The sequence below is a fragment of the Macaca nemestrina genome, chromosome 12 (assembly GCF_043159975.1).
Source record: "Macaca nemestrina isolate mMacNem1 chromosome 12, mMacNem.hap1, whole genome shotgun sequence".
Taxonomy (NCBI): Eukaryota; Metazoa; Chordata; class Mammalia; order Primates; family Cercopithecidae; genus Macaca; species Macaca nemestrina.
The window spans coordinates 57,724,754-57,751,554 of NC_092136.1; the positions used below are offsets into that span (position 1 = coordinate 57,724,754).

General features: G+C 49.7%; 2 protein-coding genes across 12 annotated transcripts in view; one reads left to right on the forward strand and one right to left on the reverse strand.

Moving 5' to 3' along the window:
• Positions 1–20,526, forward strand: part of LOC105488732 (RIC3 acetylcholine receptor chaperone) — a 70,208-nt gene extending 49,682 nt beyond the window's left edge. For 6 of the 9 annotated variants that reach the window (XM_011753071.2, XM_011753073.2, XM_011753077.3 and 3 more), the window contains one exon: positions 3,435–4,730. In XM_011753071.2, the coding sequence (XP_011751373.1) occupies positions 3,435–3,874 (440 nt within the window). In that variant the 3' untranslated portion in view covers positions 3,875–4,730. Of the gene's footprint in view, positions 1–3,434; positions 4,731–7,480; positions 11,102–20,012 lie in introns of those variants that run through there. The other 3 variants (XR_011610861.1, XR_011610860.1, XM_011753072.2) reach the window with 3 other exon arrangements.
• The window catches only part of LOC105488733 (TUB bipartite transcription factor), an 84,962-nt gene continuing 70,132 nt past the window's right edge, over positions 11,972–26,801 (reverse strand). For all 3 annotated transcript variants that reach the window (XM_011753081.2, XM_011753079.3, XM_011753082.2), the window contains 11 exons: positions 25,005–25,056; positions 24,435–24,597; positions 20,521–20,664; positions 19,055–19,222; positions 17,925–18,046; positions 17,268–17,465; positions 16,865–16,977; positions 15,819–15,936; positions 14,100–14,198; positions 13,703–13,874; positions 11,972–13,215 (listed from right to left, as the gene is read on the reverse strand). In XM_011753081.2, the coding sequence (XP_011751383.2) occupies positions 13,082–13,215; positions 13,703–13,874; positions 14,100–14,198; positions 15,819–15,936; positions 16,865–16,977; positions 17,268–17,465; positions 17,925–18,046; positions 19,055–19,222; positions 20,521–20,664; positions 24,435–24,597; positions 25,005–25,056 (1,483 nt within the window). In that variant the 3' untranslated portion in view covers positions 11,972–13,081. The remainder of the gene's footprint in view (positions 13,216–13,702; positions 13,875–14,099; positions 14,199–15,818; positions 15,937–16,864; positions 16,978–17,267; positions 17,466–17,924; positions 18,047–19,054; positions 19,223–20,520; positions 20,665–24,434; positions 24,598–25,004; positions 25,057–26,801) is intronic.

Genomic DNA, 26,801 nt, shown 5'->3' on the forward strand with positions numbered 1-26,801 from the left:
TTTTGTCTTGTTGCCCAGGCTGGAGTGCAATGGCATAATCTCGGCTCACTGCAACCTCTGCCTCCTGGGTTCAAACAATTCTCCTGCCTCAGCCTCCAGAGTAGCTGGAATTACAGGCACCTGCCACCATGCCCGGCTAACTTTTTGTATTTTTAGTAGAGACAGGATTTCACCATGTTGGCCAGGTTGGTTTTGAACTCCTGACCTCAGGTGATCTACCTCTCTTGGCCTCCTAAAGTGCTGAGATTACAAGCGTGAGCCACCGCGCCCAGGCATATCTTCATTTCTTTAGGGTCTGTTCCTGGTGCTTCATTTTGTTCATTGGTGGCAACATGTTTCCCTGATTGTTCTTGATCCTCATGGCTATGCATTTGTGTCTGTGCATTTGAAGAAGCAGGGACTTATGCTGGTGAATGGTTTTTGCATACTGGCTTTGTCTGGAAAAGCCATTCACTAGTCAGCATGCCCAGAGATTCTGGATAGGCCATTTGGTGTGATCTGCAGGTGGCCTTGCTGCTAGAGTCCTTAGGCAGGGTGGCCTGGTGCTGAGTCCATGGGGTTGGGGTTGAATCCTGGATCCCTTGGGGTGTACCTGTTGATTAAATCCTCAGGCATGGGCCTGGAGCTCGTATCTTGTGCGGAGAGGCTATCCCAAAGCCTAGGTCCGCAAGGGCTGACCTGGGGCTGGACTGGGCCTTGAGCCTGGGACTTCAGAGATTGGCCAGATGCTAGAATGAACATGGTGCCTGGGTCCACTGAAATGGGCCTGGAGTCTGAGTCTGATGGATGTGTCTGGAGGCTAGGTCCATTAGGACTAGCCTGGGTCCTGGGGCCACAGGCCCCAGCCTAGAACCTAGGTCCATAGGGGCAGTCCTGGGGTTCTGAGGGCCAGCCCAATGCTAGGGTCTACTGGGTTGGCCTAGACCCAGGGTCTGCTGGATTGTGGGAATGCAGGGGCCAACCTGAAAGTAGCGGGGGTCATAGAGACTAGCCTGGCACTGGGCAGGCCTGGAGTCTGTGTCTGCAGGTGCTGGCCTGGTAACTGAAGTTAGGGGTGCCAATTTGGCATTGGGGCTACACGGGCAGACCTGGCTCTGATTTTGTCTGGAACCTAGGGTGGGACTGGATTATGGGGCCATAGTTGCTGGCCTGATGCTTGGTAGGCCCGGAGTCTGTATCTGCAGGGGCCAGCATGGAGGCTGGGTTTGTGGGTACAGGCATTATGACTAGGGAGGCAGAGCTGGACTGAGGCCTGGTGTTGGGGTAGGCTGAGAGCCTGAGTCTGGGTGGCCTTCCCTCTTAAAGCAGATAGTCATGAAAAGTCAAAGGTAAGCTTTGTTCTAGGTGTGGGAAGGCAGGGACATGCCAGCAAATGGACTTCTTTTAAGCATTTAGTGGCTGGGAGCTGACTAGCAAGCAGCTTTTCCAGCTCCTGTCCTTGACCATGGAGGCTGAGGGTCTTGGGTAGCTAAGCTCCACTTTACCTAGCATTCCATCCACAGTAAGTTGAGCCTTGGAATAAAGACTGCATTGGCAAAATTCTTAACATACTACTGTGAGTGCTGGTGAGGGTGTGATAAGATGGACAGTCTTTATATCACTGGTAAGATTGAAAATTTATACCACTCTTCTGGAAAGGAATTTGGCAGAGTATAGAAAAGACTTTTAAAATGTCCATTCCCTTTGGTCTAGTTTTCATATTTATAGAAATCTATCTTAAAGAATTAAGGAAGTGGACATAGACTTACATTAAGAGATCTTAACTTGTATACTACTTATAATAGGGGAAAATTGGAAAGAATCTAAATGTCCTAGAAAAGAGGACTAGTAAATCGTGTCAGTTATGTAGCTATATGATGAGGTGTTTTGCAGCCAGCTTTCAAATGCGTAATGACATGGAGAGATGCTCATGATATAATGTTGAATTGAAAAACATCAGGATATAACCTTTTATGCACAAATATGATCCTTCTTTTTAAAAAAAGGGAAAAAGAAAATACATGTTGGCTGGGTGCAGTAGCTCATGCCTGTAATCCCAACACTTTGGGAGACCGAGGTAGGTGGATCACCTGAGGTCAGGAGTTTGAGACCAGCCTGGCCAACGTGGTGAAACCCCATCTCTACTAAAAATACAAAAAATTAGCCAGGTGTGGTGGAATGCACCTGTAGTCTCAGCTACTCAGCAGGCTGAGGCAGGAGAATCACTTGAACCATGGACGTGGAGGTTGCAGTGAACCGAGATTGCACCACTGCATTCCAGCCTGGGCAGGTCTCAGAGCGAGACTCCGCCTCAAAAGAAAAAAAGAAAAGAAAAGACATGTTTTATATGGTTAAAAGGCCAGAAAAAAGCAAATTATTATGAGTGATGATATGGGTGATTTGTGTTTTCTTTTTAAAATTAGCCTGTATGTTTTCCAAATTTTCTACAAATGTGTCTGTATGATTTTTATAGTCAGAAAAAGCAGTGAATGTAGAAATGTCTCCACACACCCTACATTGCACCAAAAAAGACTTATTTGTCACAGTTTGTAGGCACAAAGTGGTTTACATTAGGGTTGAATTTGCCAATTATCATAATGGGCAAATGGGTTCTGAATCCTCCAGCTTTCTGCACTGTGTCGTGATCACTGCCGCTGGTGCCAGTACTGGTGTGTGAGCTCCAGCACGGCCCATCTGCTGCTCAGGCTTGCTTGGCTGACACAGATTTATTTCATTTCGTTTGGTAATTTGGCAACAGTTTCTCTTTTCTCATTATCCTAGCTGGGATTCAGTACCAGTGTTATTCATTTTGTTTACCAGTTTGTTGTTTTCTTTTGTTCCATTTTGTGAAGATGAAGAAGCCAACAACAGGAATTCTGTCTTCCAAAAATGCAGTGCTTGTCCTTCGGGATCTTGGGCATGTCTTGCTAAAGTGCTCTCTATTTTTGACACTTGCAAGCTATTTCAACTGTTTTGATAAATAGAAAGCTTCATGGGGTATTTTTCAAAGAGCTTAGCATTCCTTTCCTCTCCCCCCTTCACCAAGGAAGATTTGGAAATTGTTTCAAATAGAAATTATAAACATTAGCCTGGAGCCGTGCTCTGATATTTGATGCCTTTTTTTTTTTTTTTTTAAACTAAAGGCTCACGTTGTTTGTTTAATCTTCATCAGTACTGCAAAAACACGTGGTATAAGACTTAACTCTGCCCCAAGCACCCTACACATAAGAAGGGATTTTCATCTGAATTGGTTTGTATTTCAGAGCATTGGGATAGTCAGCCAGATTGCTAAGAATTTGCTCAAGTGAAACTTTAGAACTATTGGAATCTTAAGAGATGTCTTCAGTGGATCTATTAGGATAAGATGGCTGCTGCCTGAGAATCCTCTTTGAACCTGACACAATTTTTTTTGAGGAGACATTCTTTGTAATACTTTGTGCTACTTTTCTCTCTAGGTTACCCTGAAGAGACTTACCCAATTTATGACCTTTCAGAGTGTATCAAGCGTAGGCAAGAAACTATTTTGGTGGATTACCCTGACCCAAAAGAGCTTTCTGCTGAAGAAACAGCTGAGAGAATGGGAGTGATAGAAGAGGAAGAATCAGATCATTTGGGTTGGGAAAGTCTGCCCACTGACCCCAGAGCCCAGGAAGATAATTCTGTCACCTCGTGTGATCCAAAGCCAGAAACGTGTTCCTGCTGTTTTCATGAAGACGAGGATCCTGCTGTCTTGGCAGAGAATGCTGGATTCAATGCAGATAGCTACCTTGAGCAAGAGGAAACCACTAAAGAAGAGTGGTCCCAAGACTTTAGAGATGAAGGGTTGGGCATCAACATCGATAAAGCATATACAGGCAGCATGCTGAGGAAGCGTAACCCCCAGGGTTTAGAGTGAAAACAGCCAGTCTGAAGTATCCATTACTCAAGTCCCAAGGTGACCTTTCTCTCCTCAGATTTCCTTCTTGGCCCTGTGCCCTGTACTTTCTTCACTGTGTTCAAGTGTCATAGCTATCAGGCCACTATCATGGATATCATGTATCCTTCCTGGTGCTCACACACCTGTCACCTTGTAAAACATGGACATTAGTGTGAACACAGGACAGCTTTGCTCTTTCTCTTCCTGCCTTTCCCCTATCAGAGAAGTTGATCCATTAAGTAATTATGTTTGGTCTATTGTAGTTACAGATGGAACCACTCAGGGGCAAAGGTCTGACTCTTCCTGGTAGGTGTAACAGATAGTTCACCTGTGAACGAACATCAGCTTACAGATGATGAGGACTTAAGGTTGCAAGAATGAAGATTTCAGACTCCAAGATGCCTTATTCTTTGGGCCTTGAGCAGGTTAGTAGTCCCCTGGGGAAAAGAGAACATTTTATTTGTGGGGCTGGGCCCAGAGCAGGGTAAGACTGCTCTCTGAGCTGAAGCCTCTTCCTTGCAGTGAGGGTCTTCCTAGGAACATTGATGCTGCCTCAAACGTCCTCTTTTCTCCAGAGTAGGGAAGACTCCCACTGATCTGAGAATGAGCCCAGAGGCTTGTTTGGGGACTGTTTTACTCTGATACTGCCTGGATATCTAGCTTCCTTTACCCCTGTTCTGCTTAACAGAACTGCCAAGCCCAGAAGTACCTTTGCACTCCTGGTTTTCAGTGGACAGAGGAAGCTTTAGATAAAGACTTTAGACCCTGCCTTGCAGAGACAAGACTTGAGGCCATTGAAGCTGTAGGAAGGCCTGCCCAGGGATGGTCCTGCCATGAGGAGGCTGCAGCCCTATAAGAGGGCTCAAGATTGTGAATTCTGCTCCTGCCATGAGGAGCTCAGAAGGCCAGGAAGCCAGCAACTGGGGAGAGAATCTGTGCGCTTGTGGACAGTCCTTACCTAAAGCTCTTTCTGAATGTTGCACCCTTTGAGAAATTTGTTCTCAAAAGCACATAAATTGAAACAGAAATGAGAACTGATCTTGTATACAAAGTGCCAACTCAACAGGGAAGCTGGAGTATGTCTGTTGCAGAGAACCAATGTAGCAGCGCCCAGGGGTAGAGACCATATGTTCCATACTCAGATATTTGGGTTTTTTGAGAGAGCCGGGGAGTGTCGCAACTAGATTAGGCCTGGGAGATTTGGACCAAACTAAAGGCCTTTTCTCCTTACTGCATCTGACACATGTCTTGAGACAAGATAGTACCCATGAATTACATCATGAAGTATGTGTGAATTCAGTTTACATGTAAGACCTGAGAGTTTGAAGAGGGCACATTCCCAAAGACATTCCCAGTCATGAAATGTAGAAGACTGGAAAATTAAGAAATTATGTAAAGGTAGATATGGCTTTTAGAGTTACATTATGCTTGGCATGAATAAGATGCCGGGAAAATAGTTTAAAATCATACATCAGCATACAGACTGCTGTTAGAAGGTATGGGATCATAGTAAGATAATCTGTCGGCTACTACTAGGCATTTATTGTTAATTGAGTTACAGAGAAAAGTCATTCAAGACTGAATTTATGAAAGTATATTGCATCTATCTCTGTGTAGAACATTTGCTTCACATTGTAAAGAATGCAGTTTAAAATGTATTGAATGCAATCTAGATGTACACTAAAGGTGAAAAATAACAGGTGCTCTTTACTGTTTTGATAAATTGTTTTCTGTTATTTCCCTTCGTTTACTATGAGGGGTTGATTTATGAGGAGAGCTCTGGGTTCCTCGTTCAGATTTCCTTTTTGCCCTAGGATATGATTCCCTTATTAGAGATAAATACTTCTGTTTTCTTCTAGCTAATTCATTCATTTAGCAGTCAGTTGCTCAGTGCTAGGTACTAGGAACAGAGGCTCAATTTCTGCTCTCAAAAAACTCAATATAATGAGAGAGAGCCTGACAGATAAAATGAACTATGACTCTATAAGAGGGCTCAAGATTGTGAATTCTGCAGGCAGAGAAACATGAGCCATGCTCTGTCCCTGCATTTTCTAGCTGTGGAATCTTGGATTGGCTCCTTAACTGGTCTGAGCTTTGGCTTCAGGGTAGTAAAGGGAAGAGTATTAAAAGTTCTGGTTAAATGAAATCAGTGTGTGTGTGTGTGTAAAACAGCATTGGTTCTAGCTCATACATGATAACCACTCATTAAGTGGTAATTATGTTTTTATTATAAGGGCTATGCTATAATTCAGACATGGGCCCAAAACTACAAAAAGAGAAATTGTTTTTGCTAAAGTATTTCCAAGACACTTCAGTTTCTTGGGAGGTGGGCCTTGAGGCATGCTAAGAACTTCTTCAGGTGGGCAAAGAAGAGAGGACATTCTTGGCAGAAGGAGATGTTGAAAAAAGCAGTAGGTGTGAAAATACATGGATGTTCAAGTATTTTGATGAGGCTGTTATGTAAAGTGTTGTTAGTCTTTGGGGAAAATTGGCTTATGGAAATTCCTGCCAGAAGTACTAAGCCCTTATGGTAGTTCGTCCTGCCCTAGCTCTTGCTTGGTTTATATATAAGGAATATATTTGTGTATGTATATATCAGACATTTGGATGTACCTTTCAGTTATTTAGAATTCAGACAATTCTTTTTGGATTTTCCAGAATTATTTTATCCTTCAGGGATGATAGTTATGTGTGTATACAACCCAGGATGACAAAATCATGGGACTGGTTTTTGTTGCCAGGGCTGCTGTTTCTTTTCTTGCGGTCTTCATTTCTCACAACAAGGGGGCTGGGAACTTGATCAGTCCCCTGGCCTTTGGGCAGTGTGGCAGAGTACACAAGTCATACCTCTATGGACAGTTAGCCCACAAAACAACTGCATAATCTGGGATCATTCTTGATAAATCAGGTGGGTAGTGCAGCCAGGAGATCCTCTTTCCTGGTCACAACGGGAGCACAAAGAAACCATTTCATTATCTCCATGACTAGCTCCAGAAGCTGAGCCCAGGGAGGTGTGCTGAGGAGTGGAGGTGTATTTGGCCTGTAGAAGCAGTGGCCTTTGAGAACCATACTCTGCACCTTATATGGCTTGGGTGATCAAATAACTTATGGTCCAAATGCAAACACCTTGGAAAAAGGGAGCTTTAATGTAATTATGCGGCCGGGCGCGGTGGCTCAAGCCTGTAATCCCAGCAGTTTGGGAGGCCGAGACGGGCGGATCACGAGGTCAGGAGATCGAGACCATCCTGGCTAACACGGTGAAACCCCGTCTCTACTAAAAAATACAAAAAACTAGCCGGGCGAGGTGGCGGGTGCCTGTAGTCCCAGCTACTCGGGAGGCTGAGGCAGGAGAATGGCGTAAACCCGGGAGGCGGAGCTTGCAGTGAGCTGAGATCCGGCCACTGCACTCCAGCCTGGACCACAAAGCGAGACTCCGTCTCAAAAAAAAAAAAAAAAAAAATGTAATTATGCCAAGGTGATAGGCATAAACTAAGACTATCCTGGACATAGGGCCACCTCTGTCTATAGCCATCTAAGATTTTTCAACCTGCTGACTAAACAAACAAAACCCTCTTTCTTTTTTAGAATATCCTGTATATGCTATTTCCCACCAGGGGCAGAGGCAGAGGCCACAGGAGATAGGCCGTGGTTCAGGTAGGAAATGCCCTTGGTCACCTCAGAACTCTAGATCTGGGGGAATAAACAAACCTTATTTATTACCCTACTCTCAAAGTTCTCTTCAATCTGGACTATTTGTGTTCCAAAGAAACATTTAATACTTTAGCTATTCAGCAATACTGAGAAAAAAACATGAATACATTTATGACTTTGCCTTGACCATTGACTTTTCTAAAATGTGCTTCCTGTTCATTTCCCTTTTTTTATACAAAGAAAATAGGCCAAATTTCTCCTCTTAGGTCATTCCTTAACCTCTCAGAGAACCAGTTTCCCCATGAATTGGGAAATGCTCTCTTTACAGGGCTGTTTGGATTGAATAAGATGCTGTTTATAAAATGTCTGTGCCAGGGCAAAGCATAAGGTAGGTGCTTGGTGACAGCATGATCACCGTCACCACCAAGTCCAGTGTTGCTGAGATGTCACACTTGACACCCTCTAAGGCTACCCTAACTGCCTGGAGTGGCGCAGGGCCCTTCTGCAGTCTCTGGGTGCCTTTAGTTATAACCTCCTCTCTGGGTCAGACCATTAGCTTTCATGTCTGCTTCTAGCTACCACTATAGCCTCCCTTCCTTTTTGGTTTCAAATCTGTCAAATCTGCCACAGCTGCCCTGCAACAAAAAAGATTCCTAAGCATGTCTAAGTCCTGTTTAAATGGGTTAGGGTCCAAGCAAGCCCAGAGAAATCAAGTGGTTGGGTCTTTTGTACCTTTTTCATCTCTACAGCCCTGTTCTCTTCTAAAGGCCAGGCCCACAGGGGATACTGAGGAACCACCAGCCCCTTCAGGTGGCACAGCAGACCCTGAAGAGAACTGCTCTAACTTAAGAACCTTCTGACTTCACCATTTTTCCAGTCTCTGGGTGTGGTTCTGATGAACCTTAAACTTGAAAGGGACAGCCAGAGGGAGGACAGTGTTGACCTGCATGTCATTGGTGAGGTTATGACCTCTTTGCTATTACCACCTACTTACCCACCTGAGGCTCCTAGGAAACAATGAATGAAAGGTACAGAAAAAAGGAAGTAAACAGGGCTTTTTTCCCCCTTTTATGAAAAAAGTACACGAAAATGTTGAAACAATTCAAGTTTAATTTGTTGATATATGTCTGTACTTAGACAAACACTAAATTCTACAACATACGTAATGTCAACATGGGAAAATACCAAGTTTGTCATTGCACATACCAATAAATAAATACATTTGCTCCAGAATACCAAAGAAGTTTATTCAAAAAGTCACTTAATAAAAGCACAGTTTTGTAAATTTGTCTAAAACTCCAGATAATCTTGAACAAAAATAAATGTCTGACCACTCCAAAATAGGAAAAGACAACTTGTGCAAATAGACACACACATTCTAGGCATTGTGAAAACTGGCTGTGTTCCCAGCAAGAGATCGTGCACCCTCCTGACCAAGCAGTCAGGTTTCCCTTTCCTAGCCATTCTAAGTTGCCTTCTAAGAAAATCTGGATCTCAGCCTCATCTCCAGCTTTGCCTGGACCTTGCTAGGGGGAGGGAGGGACAGGAGCACAGAGGAGAGGGATGTGATGTCTTAGGAAAGAAAAAAAGGCACAGTAATGAGCTATAAAGGTAGTGATGAAAGCAAGGAGTAACTTTCATTCACCCCGAATCCTACAGCAAGCTTTGACAATGTAACATCTTCATCTTGTGGTTTAGGAAAATGGACCTAGAGAGATTACATGGTTTGCTCAAAATCACATAGCTACTCAGTGCAGTAGTGCTTTCTATAAGACCAACTTGCCTTTTCAAACTTGGTTGGAAATTTTAAAAACCAAACCTGTCATAATGTCTGTTCTGCCCCTCCCAACTGTATCCTGAGATGACAGAAAATTCCAGGTGGCCATAAACTCAAACAAGAGCCCAGCCCTTGGCTTATTACTGGTGGCTACTACAAGCCTACACACCAGAGCCCAGGGTAGTATAGAGTTCCAACTCTGGGCCCTGACTGCCGATCATTCAGGTCCCAGTAACAGTGAAAGCAGACTCATTCAGCTATCTGGAGAAGTGTAATCTGAGGGCCACTTGGCATCCTGGGTTGACACAGGGATGCCGCAGCTGGGGTAAGGAATTAGAGAAGGGAAGGCCAGTGTTACTGCAGTAGGAGAAAACCAGGAAGTCCATCTAGGAGATGGAATTTGTGCTTTCATAACAGAGCCATAGAAATGGCTATCTCAGTATCTCCCCTCACTGCAGACTCCATTGTAAGCAAAGCATGGACCTTTTTCTTTCAAATCAACCCTGTCACTTGTTAAATTTAGAACTACCTCTAAATGCTAAGTTTATTTAAGAGGTAAATGTCCTGCAGGCTCCAAAAGTTCTCTTACAGCTTCTGACTATCACAGTCCTGTCTTCCAACACCTGTCTTCGCCATAGGTCTGGACCTTATGTGCTTCCTCTGAACTAGTGTCGTGATTTTTAAGGCACATTCACTAGAATATGTTCAATTTCAACCAAAAGCATACGTGCAACATACCAATTTCTTCAGGCAATGCAGAGTGGGAACTGAAAAGCTAACAACATTCTTGGATGGTGTCCTCTCACTCAGAACCCTGAGAGAAAAAGCTGGTATTTTCCCAGGTATACCTTCTGTTCAAAGAGCATGAAATGAATGGACAGAATCCACAGGCGATCATAACATCCTTATTCCTTTCCTACTCATTCTCAGGAATATAATCACAATTAAGGAACCTCAGTTGATTGCTGATTGCCCTTTTCCCCAAATATACACAGAGACACGCAGACACACACATACACAGACCGACACAGAGCACCTTGGAGCCAGAAGGAAAGAAAAGCTAGACTTGGAGAAGAGTTGGGACAGTGAACTTCACCACTCTCCAGAATTGTTCTGGGGCAGAGGGTGTAGAGTTTTCAGGTGTGGTCCCAGGAGCGGTTACAGAGAAGCTGCCTAAACTCCCAGCTGCCCAATACCATTAGGGACTGCTCATTCTGTCATTAATTCCCTGCCTAATCAAGGACCATCCATCCAGCGAGAGGGTATGAAGGGCAAGAACTCTTACTGTGGGAGAGGCTGAACCCAGGTGGTTTCCAGGGGCGCCAACAGCTTTATGAGTCCATGCGTCCATAGCCCCAGGGCCAGTATTCAAGGAAAACCAGCATCACCAGGAGTGCACTCAGCTGCTGAGGCTTGTCACTCAATGCCTGACAGAGCTTTGTGGCTGAGGTTACCCTTCTCCACACTCAGACTAGAAAGCTCAGCCCATGTTTCCTGACCCCACCAAAAGATCTAGCCAACTCCCTCTTCTGTGTGCTACAGGAGAAAGCAGAGGCCAAGAGTTTTCCTTTGTGCTTCTGATTTTTCCACTACCGCCAGGGTCTCTGTCTTACCAGAACTCAGAACCAGCCTGTTTTATCTTAAAATCATAGATCCAGAGAAATAGCTTGACCTGACATTAGAGGTGATCTAGTTTCCATCATCTCAAATGTCACCACATTTCTTCTCCTTAAAGGCAGGGAAGGAAGGGCTAAACTGGAACTATAGAAAGGAGGATGGCACCATGATAACTCGCCAGCCCTGGCACAGAAAGTTCTAGTGCCCTCTAGAAACTGGACCATGTTGCAAAAGCTAATCCTTGGAGGGGCTTCTCACAGAGATGTACGGCCGAGGTCTGGGCAGATCCTGCTAGAACAGGTATGCCTTGCTTTAAGCATTCAAAATACGAAAATCTACATTACAAAGAAATGAGAGCATATTACTCCTACTTAAGTCAAAACAAGTCCTTCACCTACAAAGCCTAACATGTTTAAAATACAACTTATATTTAAAAAAATTTCTACTTTGCTTTTCGAAACATATCTACTCTAAAGCAAGGTACAATCCCTGCTTGCTTCCCACCGATTTCAGATCTCTATCTGGGCAAGAAGCTTCCACCAGGGTAAATGACAAATGAGCAAGAGCTTGAGCTTAGAGTTCCCAAGCCTGCCAGGTGGATGGTGCCATCCAAGGAGAAATAGCGGCAGTGGAGGGAATTATCAGGCTCAGCCCCAGAACCTTTATGCACTCTCACCTAGACCAAAAAGTGTGCGGCAGCCTTACTAAGGCCTGCCTACTGCTGAGTAGCCCTCAAAGAGGGGCCAGACACAGGCCAGTCCTGGATCATACTCACATGCAAAAAGCCAGACAACTTTCAACAGCAAACTGCCTGATTTCCTACTGGAATGGTTTCAATCTTATGTATCAACTTTGTTGTTTCTAAGTCTCTGGAATCGGGGGGAGTGAGGAGGACATGCAGAATGGGCCCCAGGAGGCCAGAGATACTAGTTTCTTGGGGGACAATAGGAACAAAGAAATCAAGAGAACTTGAAGTTCTTAATGCTGCCATTAACCAGCTAGGTGACCTAGGGCAAGCCCCGTTTTCTGTGATTCACCTAAAGCAACAAGGTTGTACTAGATCCCTAAGGGTCCTGCCACCGCTGATCTCTTGTGGTTCTAAAATATTGCCTGACAGCAGTGAGAGAGTTGGGTCCAGAGAGCGAGAGAAAGAGAGAGAGAGAGAGAATTCTTCAAGGAGCATGCCATGGCCTGAGAATGGTTCTCTGGCAGCAGGATCCCCCCAGGCATGCCTAGCTGTGTGCAGTCAGCTGGTGACCTGGACCCCATCTGTATTTCCTGGGGGTCGTGCTGGGCTGCTCAGCAGAGAGCTCCTGGGGCAGCTGAGAGAACTCCCAGAACAACCCTGATCCAGGGACCCTGTTCATGCACTTCTGCATGCTGAGCCTGTGTCCTGCAGGCCCCTCCACTAAGACAGCCCTGTCAATTGGGTTCCTACTGCCTCTGTGAGACACAGCAAACCTGGAGAAATCAAATGCGCTGGAACCCTAGCCACCAGCTGATTCCCACAGCCACTGCGAGCCAGGCACCTGCAATCCTGACAGGGTCCTGCCACTTACTTGTCCCCACCATCCTCCCAACTTCTCTCAGGGTTGGGTGAGGCCTTCTTTAGTTGAAGGGCTTTCTGCAGTTGTTTAAGGGCCAGGCTCGGCCACCAAGCCCTGTGCTACATAAAGTTGACATGGCCTTCATACATACACACACTCACTGTGCCCCTACCTGCTGAAGTACCCGATGCCATCTGACTCCTTGCCTGAGCGGATGACTGGGCCACAGCAGCCCTGCATTGTGCTTCCTCTCCCTCTAATGCCTCTTCTGGCCTTCCCAGCTGAAGAGGTTCTTCAGCTTGGTAACCACGACTACGACACACTACTACCCCAAGGGTGGGAGTGTGTGATCTCGGGGCACGAAAGAATTATTTTCATCCCTTCACACCCACCCACCCGCTCTCCACTACTCCCCTGCCTCAGCAGTAGAGGCAGAGGAGCCAGTTCCTGGCTGGCTGGGCCAGGGAGCCCACTGAAGGCCAAAGCTTCATCTGGCAGAAGGCCTATATACAGAGGGTAGGCAGGGCTGTCTCCACAGGCAGGCAGGCAAGCTCCGCTCCAGGCTGGGCAACCCCAAAGGGCACGAAGAGGCCTCTACTCACACGCCAGCTTGCTGTCGAAGCTGGACAGGGCAATGGCAAAGGCCTGCAGTGCACACAGCGGGTAGTTGTAATCCATGGTGAACACATCCTCTGCTACCCGGCCAAACTGCATCACGATGTAGTCCGCTGGGGCCAAGCACAGGCACAGACAGAGAAAAGGACAGGGCAGGAATGGTAGAGCCAGGGAAGGATAGACAGACACCCAAACCACATGAGGGAAGAAAAAGTGAGAAGCGGAGATGCCAGGGGAATCACAAAGGAAGTAAAACAAAGGCCAATTGGGAGAAGTGGCAGCAAAGAGGTAGCAGATGGCAAAGAAGAAAGTAAGATGCATGTGAACACCAGGGGACAGAGAAGAGGAAAAGTCCTTTTAAGGGGTGTTCCCATGCCTGAGACTCTGCTGAATACACAGAATCTAGGACCAGGGCTGCAAAGACGGTTCTTCCAGGACCTCCCAGTCATTAGGGTTAGAAAGTTCCATACATCTAACCTAAGCTGTATAGCTCACATTCTTAAACTCTAGCCGGTGTAGGCAGTGGTAGGTGGGCTGAACCCTATGCTAAGGGCCTTGGGTATCCTACGGACCATAATGAGTAGGGACAGAAACACTCACGGTCATTGCCATGGATGATCTGGAAGTTCTTCACAGAGGCCTGTGTGACGCGCCCATGGAAGTTGAGTACATAGGACTGTGTGTCATCATTCCAGACAGGTGTCTTGTTTTGCAGCTCGATGATACTCTCCGTGTTCTTATTCTGCCAGCGTGCTAGCAGTGTCTCATGCTCCTGGGAGGGCAACCTCACCTGAGCCAGGCCCAGGCCTTTGGCACCATGACCACCCCAAAGAGGGATCTATCCCAGGAATGGGGGTCCTTAGATTTCCCTAGACCTACAGGGCTTTCTCATACGATATCCCCTCCACATATACACATCAGCTGGAGTTCTGCCCTTAGAAGCTCATGCAGAGACTAGGATGATGGGGAAAGAGGGGAGTGAAGGGTAGAGGCTCACGTTGCGGGGGCGGATGGAGACTCTCTCGTGAACCATGTTCATGCCTGGAACAATCACGCTCATCTTCCGAGGCCCCTTGAAGCCTAAGACGTTTGTCTCCTGGGAAAGAGAATGCAACACTGGCCACCTGAGGCATCTATTTACCTACTGGAGAAGGTGGGGGGGACGGGAATAAAAATGAAGAGCTAGTTCCCACCATCTCCACTCCAAAGTCTAACACACATCTCTCTCAACCTAACACGGCCAGAACTGAGCTCCTGCATCTCTACTCTGCCAGAACTAGCTCCTCTTATGCGTCATCCTTGCTTCCGCTCACGGCAATGCAATTCTTCCATTCACTGCGGCAAACTACTTGGTCACACTCAAAGTCCTCCATTCCACATCCTACTTCTAATCCATCAGGAGCTTCTATCAGCTCTACCTTCCAATTATACCCAGAACTCCACCACTTTTCACCACTAGCTTCTCTCACCAAGATCATTGTAACAGCCTTTACCTAGACTCCTGGTTTCTGTTCTTGGCCCTCCTATTCCTCCTTCCCACCATCTGTTCTCAACACACCAGCCAGTGCTCAGGCACGTTAAGTTAAATGATCTTTCTCCTCTGCTCAAAACCCTCCAGTGGCTCCCCAGCTCACTCCGAGTAAAAGCTGGAGATGTGACTTTACCTGCACGTGGCCCCATGACCTTACTCGCCTCACCATTTACTCCCTGGTGTCTACTCCATTCCTTCTTCATACCAGGCATTCAGGACTTTTGCCCTCACTGTGTCCCCTAGACATGTACACTGCTGTTTTTCACTTCCTTCTGGTCTTTACTCAAGAGCTACCTCAGTGAGGCCCTCCCTGCCATTCTGAAAATCTCACACATACCTTGACATTTGCTATCCCTCCTCCCCTACTTTTTCTTCTTAGCGTTTTTAAAGAACATACTTACTTCACTGATAGATCTGTTTCATAGCTTGTCTTCCCTACTAGGGCTTTAAGTCCCATAAAGGTATACATTTATGTCTGTTCATTACCATATCCTTAGTGCCTCAAACAGTATGCATAGTTGGAGCTCAGTAAGAACTTGAAGACTCAGGCTGCCTCCCCAAAACTGGTCAGCAGGTGGCACCAAAGGATCATACAAAGTAGCTGTGGATTACTTCTGGCCTCCAAGAAGTGCCTATGCCCAGGCTGATGGGATACCTACCCCTCATTTTTAAAATGAAGAAACAGGTTCAAAGAGGTAGAGTAATCCCCTATATTTATATACCAGTTTGGTCATTTTTGAGCTGTGTGACATTGCTGCAGCTGAGCTTCAGTTTCCTCATCTATAAAGAAAATAGGATCTACCTCTTAGGTTGAACATTCAGTGAGATGACAAAGAGCCCTGTAATCCATGTAGAACCTGGCATGCCAGAGGGATGATCTGGGAAATGCACAGACAAGAACCCAGGCCTACCGTCTCCTTCTGTCTAAGAGACTCCTGGCCTGGACTGCAGAGAGCCAGGCCTGGTTTTCTGAGCTCCCCAAGTAGATGGCCGGCTGTGGTGTGAGCTCTGAAGTCAGGAGGAGACAGCCCCTGTCCTAGGCCAGGATCACTCCACAGAGGACAGCCCTTCTCCACACAGCCTTGTCTGCCCACTAAGATGGATGGGATAGGCCCTAGATCAGGCAACAAGTCTTGGGTTTCATATCTACCTTGGAAAGCAGAGACCCCCGAACCTAGGACTCACATAGCACACAGCTGCCAGCTCCTGACGTAAGGTTCCACTTTCCAAAGTGGAGGATGAGGCCTTCTGAGGGTTGACTCCATTGTCATAAACAGTGAACTTGGTGCCCATCAAGTTGGACCTGAAATAAAGGCACAATCGGTATACAGTCTTGCACCCTCTGCCCCAGAGCAGAGAACAGCTCATCGTCTGTTCTATGAGGAGCCTGCAAAACATTCTGGACTGGGCCAGCAGCAGGCCCAGGGAGGCACACTGCTCACTGAATCCACGTCTTTGAAGACACTTCGTGGGCAGAAGGCCTGAACTTGCTCTGAGTTGACTCAAAGTGCATTTCAGTTCGGTGAGAGCAATTCGGGGAGGTAAATCAGGATTCTTCAGAAGATTTATCTGGGGGAACATGGGAGTTCTTCTCATGGGAGGTGAGCAAACAGAATGGCATCTGATAAGACAGTGGAAGAGGCTTAGCACCCATGGAGAGAGGAGATCTCCCCTGTCACAGCCAGCCTAAGTCTCAGTCCAGCCCCATCTCCAGCTTTAGCTCCTGACCTCTCATGTTCATTTATGCTCCCCAAATCTGGTACTCTGTTCCTCAGCAAACCCTACCTCCCCACCACCCCCACTTGGAGGCCTAGGCTCAGAGCCTTCCTGCCCCTTCCCCACTGCTTCCCACCCCCAAGACTGCTGTGTGTCTCTTCCCTCAAGAGCTTACTCTTAGCCCTGTCCCTTGGCATTGACTATGGAGCCAAGGCAGCTCTTCCATAGTGGCCTGCATTATCAGTGACATCCTGGGGTTGGATCCATCACTCTCAGTGGACCTGCACCCACCTCCTGGGAACAGCTTGGGGTCGGGTATGTGAGGCCCATCTCCAAGTCTGGCTCTAGGCTGGCATAGACATAGGCCTCCAGTTGGATGTGATGATCAGAGAGGATCCTGGGAGAGTATCCATCCCTGGCCTAGATCTCCTTCAGGGAGATTCAGGCCCTCTAGAGAGAGCCTGCCCCTGCCCCTCCCTCCCACTCCCGCCTGCTTCCTGGGGGAATGCTAGTACCGCAGTTTCCCGATGTAGCTGTCCCCTCCTCGAGACAAGTCTGTTGGGTCCACAGAGATGAGGTAATTGGAAGTTTTACTCTTCTTTCTCTTCCTTCCCGCCAGGAGGAACACCTTGGGGAGTGGAACGAGGTCATATTCCAGACTCAGCCTCTGGTCTGCACACAGTCATGAGATCCACTCACACAGACTGTCTCTCCCTTGCTTCAGCTCCCAAACGCACATATGTGCACACACACAGATGCACTGGAAAACACAAAGATATGCACTGACCAGACACGAAGGCAGTTTCTTTGAGGAACTGAGAGGTCAGTGGTAGATATGAGATTTCCAGTCACATTTCAGCCCCTAGGACTTCCAAGGGCTGAAAAGCCTAGATGGTAACATGCCCAGACCAACCCTACCTTCTTCCCGTCCTCACGGTCCATGTGCAGAAAGTAAGTGGGGTACATGCCCCGGTCCATCCCTTTCTTGTCCCGAGTGATGCGGCATTTGATGGTGATACCCTGGGGGGCTGGCCTCAGTGCAAACTCCTCAAGATCCTGGACCTCGACATCCACTGGTTGCTCTGGAGCTGTGGGGCTAGGGGCTGAGGCTGCCTCCTATGGGGACAGAACAGGCACCTGAGTCCCAAGGACCCTAAGCAGCCCAAATTGGTGATCTGGGATCCAAATCTGCCTCCTAATGTGGCGGTGGGAGAGAGGGAAGGATCCTGGGATGGGGGCCTGGCCAGCCTGGGCCTGGGGTCAGGAGCTATCTTCCCAGCCCTGCCCTCTTCTCAACAGTTCCTAGAGGTGGAGATGGGAGATATGGGAGGTCCTCAGAGGTCATCCTGTCCAACTGCAGCTCCCCCTACACATCACCCTGCTGGCCTAGCTGAAGAGGTTAGGAGGCAAAGTGGAGGGACGTAAGAGGCCAGCAGAGAAGCTCCTAAAAGGTGTATGAGTCCAGCCCCAACCCCAAGAAAGCTAGCTCCCCATCATCTCTTCACACGCGCTCCACCTCTAATTCTGATGAGCAGTCCTTCAAAAACTGCTGTGGATGCAGACTCACTCACTCACCCTGACGGACTTCCTGCTAGTAGCAGAGCTGGGGCGGGTGTTACTATTTAGCTGGGAGGAGCTGGAGCTGTTCTCCTCCTCATCCTCCTCATCCTCTTCAAAGCTCATGCTGCTGGAAATGCCTGGGCCAAGGAGAGAATAAGAAGGGATGAACAAGGAGAAGTCTACCCTGCCCCTGAAATACACAATGGTCACATACGTTCAGACACTGACTCACCTATACCCACACTTATGCACATACTCTTAGCCATATGTACACGTACAGACACATTCACACATACATTCCCACACATGTCCAGATATACAAGGACATTCTCTCAGGCGCACACATGAGCCGGGGCTGGCCACAATCCTCAGGATATGTCCCCACCACCCAGTTTCAGCTCAGTCCCTACATTACCCCGCTTCCTAGCAGCCACCCTGCCACTGCCTCTTGTGTATCAAGGCCTGCACTGAGCTCACCTTGAACTGGGAACCTCCATTTCTGACCTCTGGCCTATTAGAGGCCTTGGCTGGCATAGGCCACGGAATCCGCCAGGGCACAGGCCTCAGCTCCTTAGCCCAATGTGGAGGGGACCCACTAACCCCTCATCTTTGCTCTGAGCTTCTATCTTAGCTGTCCTCCCGCCCGCCATTCCCCGGGAATGCCATCCCCATCCCCAAGTTGTCTCCAAGTCCTTTGTACAGGAAGCCATCCTTGATTAGATTCCTCACAATGTGTGTGGTGCTGCCAGACTTCTTCCCTCTGCCACCCTGCACCAGGGGCTCCCTAGGGCACGGCTTGTGATGGGAAAACCGAACAGAAGGTTTCCAGGGAGGATCTACCCCGCCTCTTGGTATCCTGGCCCTGCTCCCACTAGCTTAGCAGACATATAGGAAACTTCTTGCAAAAGGAGCTTTATCTAAGGAGCAAAAGGAAAACGAAATCTGCCCCAAAGTTGGGCCTCACTGGGGCGTTATCAGGTGCCCTGCCTAAGAGGTTCTCATATGTCTCCAAAGTGTGCCCCACCCCCACCCATCATGGCCAGGGAGGGGCTTGGACACAGGAAGGCCATGCTCCTGGAGAAAGGAACATCTGAGAAGCTGGGACTAAGTTTTGGGGGGTATCACTGGGCCCCCGTGGGGCTCACCCTTCCTCTGCATCGTGGCACGGAGATCCTGCCCACTGGGCCGTTCGCCCCCACCAGCTGCCGTCTCCCCTGCGTCCTGGGCGTGGTCTGACTGGCCCACAGTCAGGATCTGCACTGGGCCTTGGGCCTCAGACTTGTCTTCTGCCAGTGTTGCTGGCCCGCTGGTGCCTGCAGGCCACGGACACTCCTGAGTTACATCCAGGAGGAGGAGAGGAGGGCCTGGATTCTCAGACGTCCGTGAAGGGGATGAGGGAAGAGTGGGGAGACCCTCTGCAAAACTTTATTTACAAGACTGATTTTTATAAAACTAATGATTGAGGCAACCTGTTAACAACTGGTAAGCTACTAAGGGATGTGGGCTTCATTTCTTCTGCTCTTCCCCCAAGTTAATTGCCGAGGGTTGGTTTACAATACCTCTCATCCTTAAAGCAGATGGCAGCCATCTACAAAACCAACTGCACAGTGGAAAAAACAAGATGGAGAACAAGGATTGATCCAGACCACAGCCAAGGCCAGTAATCACTCATGGACACGGCCAGCTACAAGTGATCAATGCTGGTGTTTTCTTTCACAAATATACACACGTACACACATGCAGTAACTCACATACATCATTAGAAGCATGGGCCCCTTGAAAAAGACTGCAATTGGCATACACTTGCCTTCTCAAGTGGAGCACCTCCCATCCCACGTCAGCCTTCCTACCTCTTAACCACAGAGCTTCAGTAACAGAAGCAAGGCCTGACCCATACAGGTGGCAACCACCCTGCCCGCCTGCTGAGCTATGCCCAGAGTGCTTGGTCAGCTCCAGAAGCCCATGGCCCCTGACACATCACTGTCCAACCAAGATGCGGTGGCCTGGAAACCACTGTCCATGAACAAAAGTTGAGGAAATGGGGTGTGTAGCCAAGAGACAGGACCTAGGGCAGGTGCCACCATCACTGTCCTTAATCTTTAGGGGTCTTTTCTGGAGAAAGAGGAGCAGAGGGAACAGGCTGGTCTGTGGTCCAGAGGATGGAACCTGGACTACAGTCAAGGGAAGTCCACATTATATGAAGAGCTGACAGCGAGGGCTGCACAAGGATGGGGCAAGCTGCCTGGGAAGCAGCACCCACTGCAGTGAGTGTCCTAGTCCAGGCTGGGTGGGATCCTCCTTGAGGGGTCATGATAAAGGGTGCTCAGGCCAAGGTAGCTGAGGTGGGGGATGGTAGTTCTGGGCCACAGCTGAGTAGGACTTCACTTCCTGGCGGTGTGGTGGGCATGCCCACCCCCAGAGGCAGCCCGGGTACCTCCCAAGCTAGGTGAGGCCTGTGAGCCACCTGGTGGGGGTGCCCCGAGTGGCAGTCTGTGTCTTCCCTGAGGCTGTTCATCCTATCCCTCCCCTCCAAGTCAGGAGGACAAACCTTCCCCAGCCCTACAGTGGAGTCCAGGCCTGCTGGGGAGGGCTGTAGAGAATGCAAGCTGACCTTTGTGCTTTCCCTTCTTCTCCTTCCTAGCGGCGCCACCCTGGCCCCCTGCTGTGGCTGCTGCCTTGGTTCTCTTGGCTGAAGCTGGTGCTGTTGGGCGTGTGGCTCCCAGCTGCAGACTGGCGAGTGAGTCGGCCTCTTGAACTGCTCAGGAAACATCCCCAGACGGAGAAAGAGAAACAGGCACTGGGTGAGACCGGAGCTCCCACCTGAACACAGTCCCCAGCACAGCATTTTCAACCACACCCTGAGTCCCACCAGGGCCCCTGTACCACTTCCACAGCCCACAGAATCAGGCCCACTCACCTCTACTAGGCAAAGATTCCAGGGCAGGCCCAGCTGGAAGGAGGCAGCACCCCCAGCCCAGTGTGATCAAGTCAACAGCCAGACCAACACCTGTGATCAGCCAACAAACTAAGCACTCCAAGTTCTGGGCCACCAAACCGTACTGAGCCTGAACAGAGGCAGGGAGAATGTCCAAGAAGATACGGCCTCTGAAGATGGTGAAGGAGGAACAAAGGCTGCATCTTCTGGAAGAGACCACAACCAGGGCAAGCACTCCAGGGAGCCTATGAGGGGGCTCTGCAGGGATGAGCCCATGGGGGCTGGGGTATAGGAGTGCTCAGAACAACTCTGGGATACAAGAAGCTACAAGCACCAACAGTGAGGTCTCAGAAGGGTTCCGGCTGGTGGCCTCCAAATTCTCCATACTGTAGAATCCCAATCTGCTCAAAATCCTTGAATGGTTTCTGATTGCTCTTAAGATGAAGACCGACATTCTCTCCCTTCCCCTAGGTCTAAACACATACTCCCCACCTCTGGGGCACCAAGAGTTGCAGCCACACCAGGCTGGTCTGGTGCCTCACATGCACTGCACTCCCTTTTGCCACAGGGCCCTTGCTCCTGCTGCCTGCACTGCCTTCCCCCTCACCCCCCTCAGTGATCAGCTCCCATTCATCCTGCAGATTTCAGCTTGGATGTCACCTCCCGAGGGAAGCTGTGCCTGCCTCCCTAGTCAGCGCAGGTGTTGTCATCTATTCACAGAATTCGGCTTCCTTCCACAAAGCACACCCATGGCGGTCTGTTTAACATTGTCTCTCCACCTAGACTGTAAGGTCCATGAAAGCAGGGACCACACCCATTTGTGCTCAGTCGGGACCTACAGCCTCTAATCCAGAACCTGACACAAACCTCAATAAATATTTAAGAAATGAATGAATGTGTAACATGAATGAGTATACCCAGCAGGTCAAAAACCAGGATGAACTGTGAGCTCTGATGTATATCAAACTCCCTCCTTTTCCTCTTGGAATGATCCCCTGTATTTGACGCCTGTAGCCAGCAGAGGGCAGAGAGGGAGGCAGCTAATGCTGTAGGTGGGTGGGAGTGGCCTTCGAAACACCAGCTCCCAGGTAGGCCACCCACATGTGCAGCAGCCTCCCAAGAGCTTTGTCCACCATTTGGACCTGGACAAAGACTGGGCCCCCAGAGAAGCAGTAGGCACCTCCCAGAAGTCAAATGTCACATGTTCACATGTCCTCTGTGAAAAAGGTGGAGGCCCAGCCCAGTCTGGCATGTCAGCAGGGAATAGCAATCAGCTGATTTTGGACTTTGGAACACACCATGGCTCCTTCGAGTACCAAAGCCCTAAGACAGAGAACGCTCCCTATTTTATAAGGGAAGAAACAGATCCAGGGAGGGTAAATGGCGTGTCCCAGTCACAAGCAAGCAGGTAACTGGTAGTGGCACAACCAGAAACTATCTTTTTCTCTTTTTTTTCTTGCTGGATTGCAGTGGCACGATCATAGCTTACTGCAGTCTCGAACTCCTGGGCTCTAGTGATCCTCCTACGTAGCTGGGAATACAGGCGCATGCCACCACACCCTGCTAATTTTTTTTTTAAAGATGGGGTCTCACTATGTTACCCAGGCTGGTCCTGAACTTCTGCCCTTAAGTGATCCTCCTGCCTTGGCCTCCCAAAGTGTTGGGATTACAGGCGTGAGCCACCTGGCACAGAAACTGTCTTTTGACTTCAGTCCTGCACTTATGCCAGAGGTGCTACTTGTACCACAGTCTTTCTGATGACCTGGCATCATCTGGAACACAGCTGACAAGAAATACTTGCCAAAATGACTGCACATCAATGACCTCTCATGATGTTGGCCTCTGGCACAAATTGGCAGGGCCCACAATCCTGGGTGCAGGCCCCCATTCTATATGCAGCCTCACTCACCCAGCTGCCAGGCTTGGCAGAGCTGGGGCTGTGATGCCACACAGCCACAGGCCATGTACCATGTGACCCAGAACAGTGGCCGCCTTCCTGGCAGGGTACCACTACCACCCTTGAGATGGCATTCACAAAGGAAGTGGAGGAGGTGGCTGCCAGCAAAGGGTGGGGCTGGGGCCAGCTCTGTGAGGACCAGCTGGGGCTGCCTCTGAGACAGCTGGGCTGAGGTCCCTGTTCCCCTTTTCTGAAGGCCTCTCAAGTAGAGTACAGACATACCAGGTATGGTCAGGGTGCTGAACTGACACACACACGGGAATTAGCATGAAGGAGCTTTTCATCAGGGAGGCAACACAATATGGAGGAGAGACCATTTGGCGTCTGTTAGGTCTGGGTTCAGAGTCTAGCCCTGCTGCTCACTAGCAGAGTACTATGAGCAGGTCACTGAGCCCCTCAGAGCTCACGTCCTTACTGATTATGTGTGGATAATGCGTTCCTGTGAGGATGAAATGAGATAATGCAGGTAAAGCCTCTAGCACTGTACTTAGCCACCGGCAGATGCACAGCCAGCCTTTATTAGAAGAAACAGAGTGGGCTTCCTCGGAGGATACACGTGCACAGAGAGGACCGAGCCTGTATGATGTGCCCAGCCACAAAATGGGCACCAGGCAAATGAGACTCAACTGCTGCCCTCCAACGTGCAAAGGGCTCAGGGAGCTATGGGTCAGTGGCACCCAGAGAAGAACCTGGAACACTGCGAGGCAGGGTATGGGGCCAGCAGTTAGATGAAAAAGCCCTGAGGTGAGGCAACTACCAGTAATTCGATGTATCTGGAGGCTCCAGGTCATAAAGAAGCCACTGAAGGAGGGGAGCACCACGACTGCTAAGGTTCTTCCTAACCGCAAAAAGCCAGATGCCTGCAACCTTCTTAGAATTACTATTTGGTGAAGTAGCAGCCTGGATTAGTAGTACCAGCAGGGGGCAGTGGAGACTGAGTCTGAGTCCTCCTTTTAAGCTCAGAGAGCCCAACCCTCAGTCTGGCCTAGCCTACTCTTAACCTAACCCAAGCAGGAAGGAGGGTCCTGAGAGCAGAGATATGCTGAAGCCATTCTCTCTCCAGGATGAGCTGCAGAGAATTTCTCCCATCTGGGCTCTGCGGAGACCTGGCACATTTAAGGATGGGAGCTGGAGGCTCCAGGTCACTACAGCTCTTAAGGAGTTGTGAGCCAGAGACAGGGATCTGCAAGTCAGAAGCCAGGCAGACACGGTGCAGAGAGGGCAGGAAACAGGTGTTTGTGCTGAGACACTGGTTGGTATGGGGCAGGACAGTGAGATGCATTCCTCTCAGGATGCAGAATACTGGTGGAGCAGGTCATCTACTCTTAGAAGCTGCCTCCTGCACTCACTGAAATGCTCCAGATCAAAACTTGGACTTCTGAACTCCTGGCTTCATAAAAGGTTTAGCCTTCTGGCCTCAGCGCCTGATTTCAGGAGGTGACAGCTGGAGCGTATGCAGGTGCCCAAAGCTACAGGTCCACCTTCCCTCTGCCCTCCCTACTCAGCTGCCTGCCTGGGCTAGAAGCCACACACAGCCTGGGCATCCCCCATCAGGTCCAGCCCCACATGGTGGGCAGGAAGTGAGGGGCTCCCCGAAGCAGTGACAGGATGTGGGGCGGCAGGCAAGGTATACCTTGGTAGCTGGTGCTGCCACTGCTGCTGAGGTAGGACTCCACCAGGGGGGCTTGCTCCTCCGACTGCCGGGCCCGCCGGCTCCGGGGCCGCCCATCTGCATTGGCCTGCACCATCAGGGGCTCCTGGCGCTTCTTCTTCTGCTTCTGCTCCAGCAGGGCCCGCTATGGAGGCAGAGAGCTTGGCTGACCCACTGCCTCCACCAGGAAGGAAGGGCTCCCAGTTCTCAGTGGGTCCACAGCCCACCTTGGGCCAAGGCCCCATGTCCTTGGAACCCCAAGACTTGGGGCCCAGGAAAAGGAGGCAAAACAGGGTCCAGGTGGCTGCCTTGACAGGATCACAGCACAGGCAGCTCTCCAACTGCAGTCACCCAGCTGCCTGAGGGGTAGAAGCCCATGTGCCGTGCAGGGTTAGTGCTGAGCTGGGAGAGAGTGCACCTCTCTTCTTCCACATGGGAATTCCATTCCCCAGTCAGACGGGATCATCCAGGGAAGATGGACAGCCCTGCCCCTCTGCCCTCGGAGATCCCAGCCCAGACTCGTCCCTTCCACCCAGCCCCAGGCCTACTCACCTGCCGATCAAGCTTCTGCTGCCTCAGGTTTCTGCCCTCATCATCTAAGACACTGCGGAGCGAAAGAGGGGTTTTCAGGGCTTGCCCATGAGGAGCCAGGATATATCCCAGAGCCCAACCCCAGCATATCTGGGCTCTTTAAACCCATCCCATCATGGCTTCTGGGACTCAGTGAGCCCACATGGTAGAAGGAGGAAGGGTGGAGCCGGCCATCTTGAAACCAGCTTGAACCAAAAAGGCTTGAGCTGCCACTTTGGAATCCTGCTAGAACCCCTGTTTCCCCAAGCACACCCCAGTAAGTACTGGATGAGACCCTCCCCTCAGATCCCTGAGCAGGGCCAAGCCTGACTGAGATCCAGGAAAACTATCCAGAGGCATCCCAGCAACAAGCCAGGTCCAAGGCCAGGCTTCAGACAAACCCAGGGGCTGCTCCCTCCAGCTGCCTACTGGGATCTCACCAGCCCCAGCCTTTCCCCTCCTTTCCACCATTCTAGAGGAGGCTGCGGTCCTCTGGGACAGACCCTTTCCCCATCCATTCAAAGCAAACTCCTAGCTTTCCAAGTGGGCAGAATAGAGTGCTGACTTTGTCTACTCCCCTTCCCCACTTAAAGAGGGCAGAGGGTCCTCCTTCTCATTTGAGAGAATGAAGCTAAGAGACTAACCAGTCCCTCAGTGTACAGGGCTTGGGCCACACAGAGTTGTCTGCAGGGTGGACACAACACATCACCGTACAGCCCAGCAACCAGCCACCAGGTCCTTCCCAGGCTGTAGACATGGCACAGGCAGCCCGGGGGACATCCAATCCTTGAGCCCCACAAGTCTTGGGACAGGGAGCCTCATCTCACCCAGACTGGCCGTGCCTCTGAGGAAGTCAGGGCACAAGTAGGGAGCTGGTAACTCAAACCACTTGGCTTTTGGCTAGCCAGAGACACATGCATGAGACCTAGGCCCAAATGCTACAAAGGCCAAGGTGTGGGCAGCTGCATGGGGTGAGGTTGGAGCCTGAGGATCTGAGCTCTGGGAAGCCCCAGGCGGCCCTGGCCCAGTTATTCTGAAGCTGCCCCTGAACCATACTGTGTGCGGGTACCTGCACAGGCATGCCCGAGTGCATTAGGTTTGTGCGAGGCCATAAGGAAGTGTGTGAATATCTCGCGTGTGTGCACACATGCATGCAGACACCTGTGAAGAAGTGGGTGTGCTTGTGGGAAGGTGAGTGCAGTGTGCGTGTAAGGGTGAAACATGAGGTCACATCACCCTGAGGACAAAGTGAAGTCACTTTCACCTCCTCCTGATGGCTAGCCCTTTCTAGCTGGAACATTCATTGACCTACATGAGCCTTAAACTACTTACATCTCCAAGGGAGCCAGTCAGAGGGTAGAAGGAAGCCCCCATATCACAGACTGCCCACCACCCACCACCTTGGCCACCATCTATGAGGACTATGCACGTTTTTAACTAGAAGCTGTCCTGCCTACTTGACAGCTGGGAAGGCCTTTCCTGGTACCCACGGGCTGCTCTGCATGCCTGAGGAACCCCAACTGTGATCTGGGGCTGTGCAGAACAGCCTCATTCACCAAACCCTCAGCTGCCAGAGCACAGGAGAAAACACTGCTCAAGAGCCATACTTCCAGGCCTCGGTCTTCCTGAAACAGCCCATCTGCCTAAGAGGGCACAGCTGCATTTGGGGCTCCCCGAAGGCATTGCCAGGACCACAGGATGCAACCAGGTCTCTAAATATTCCTGCTGGCTGAAAGGGTGGGCATCCCATTGCGGAAGGCACGCACCCAGGCTGGAGGA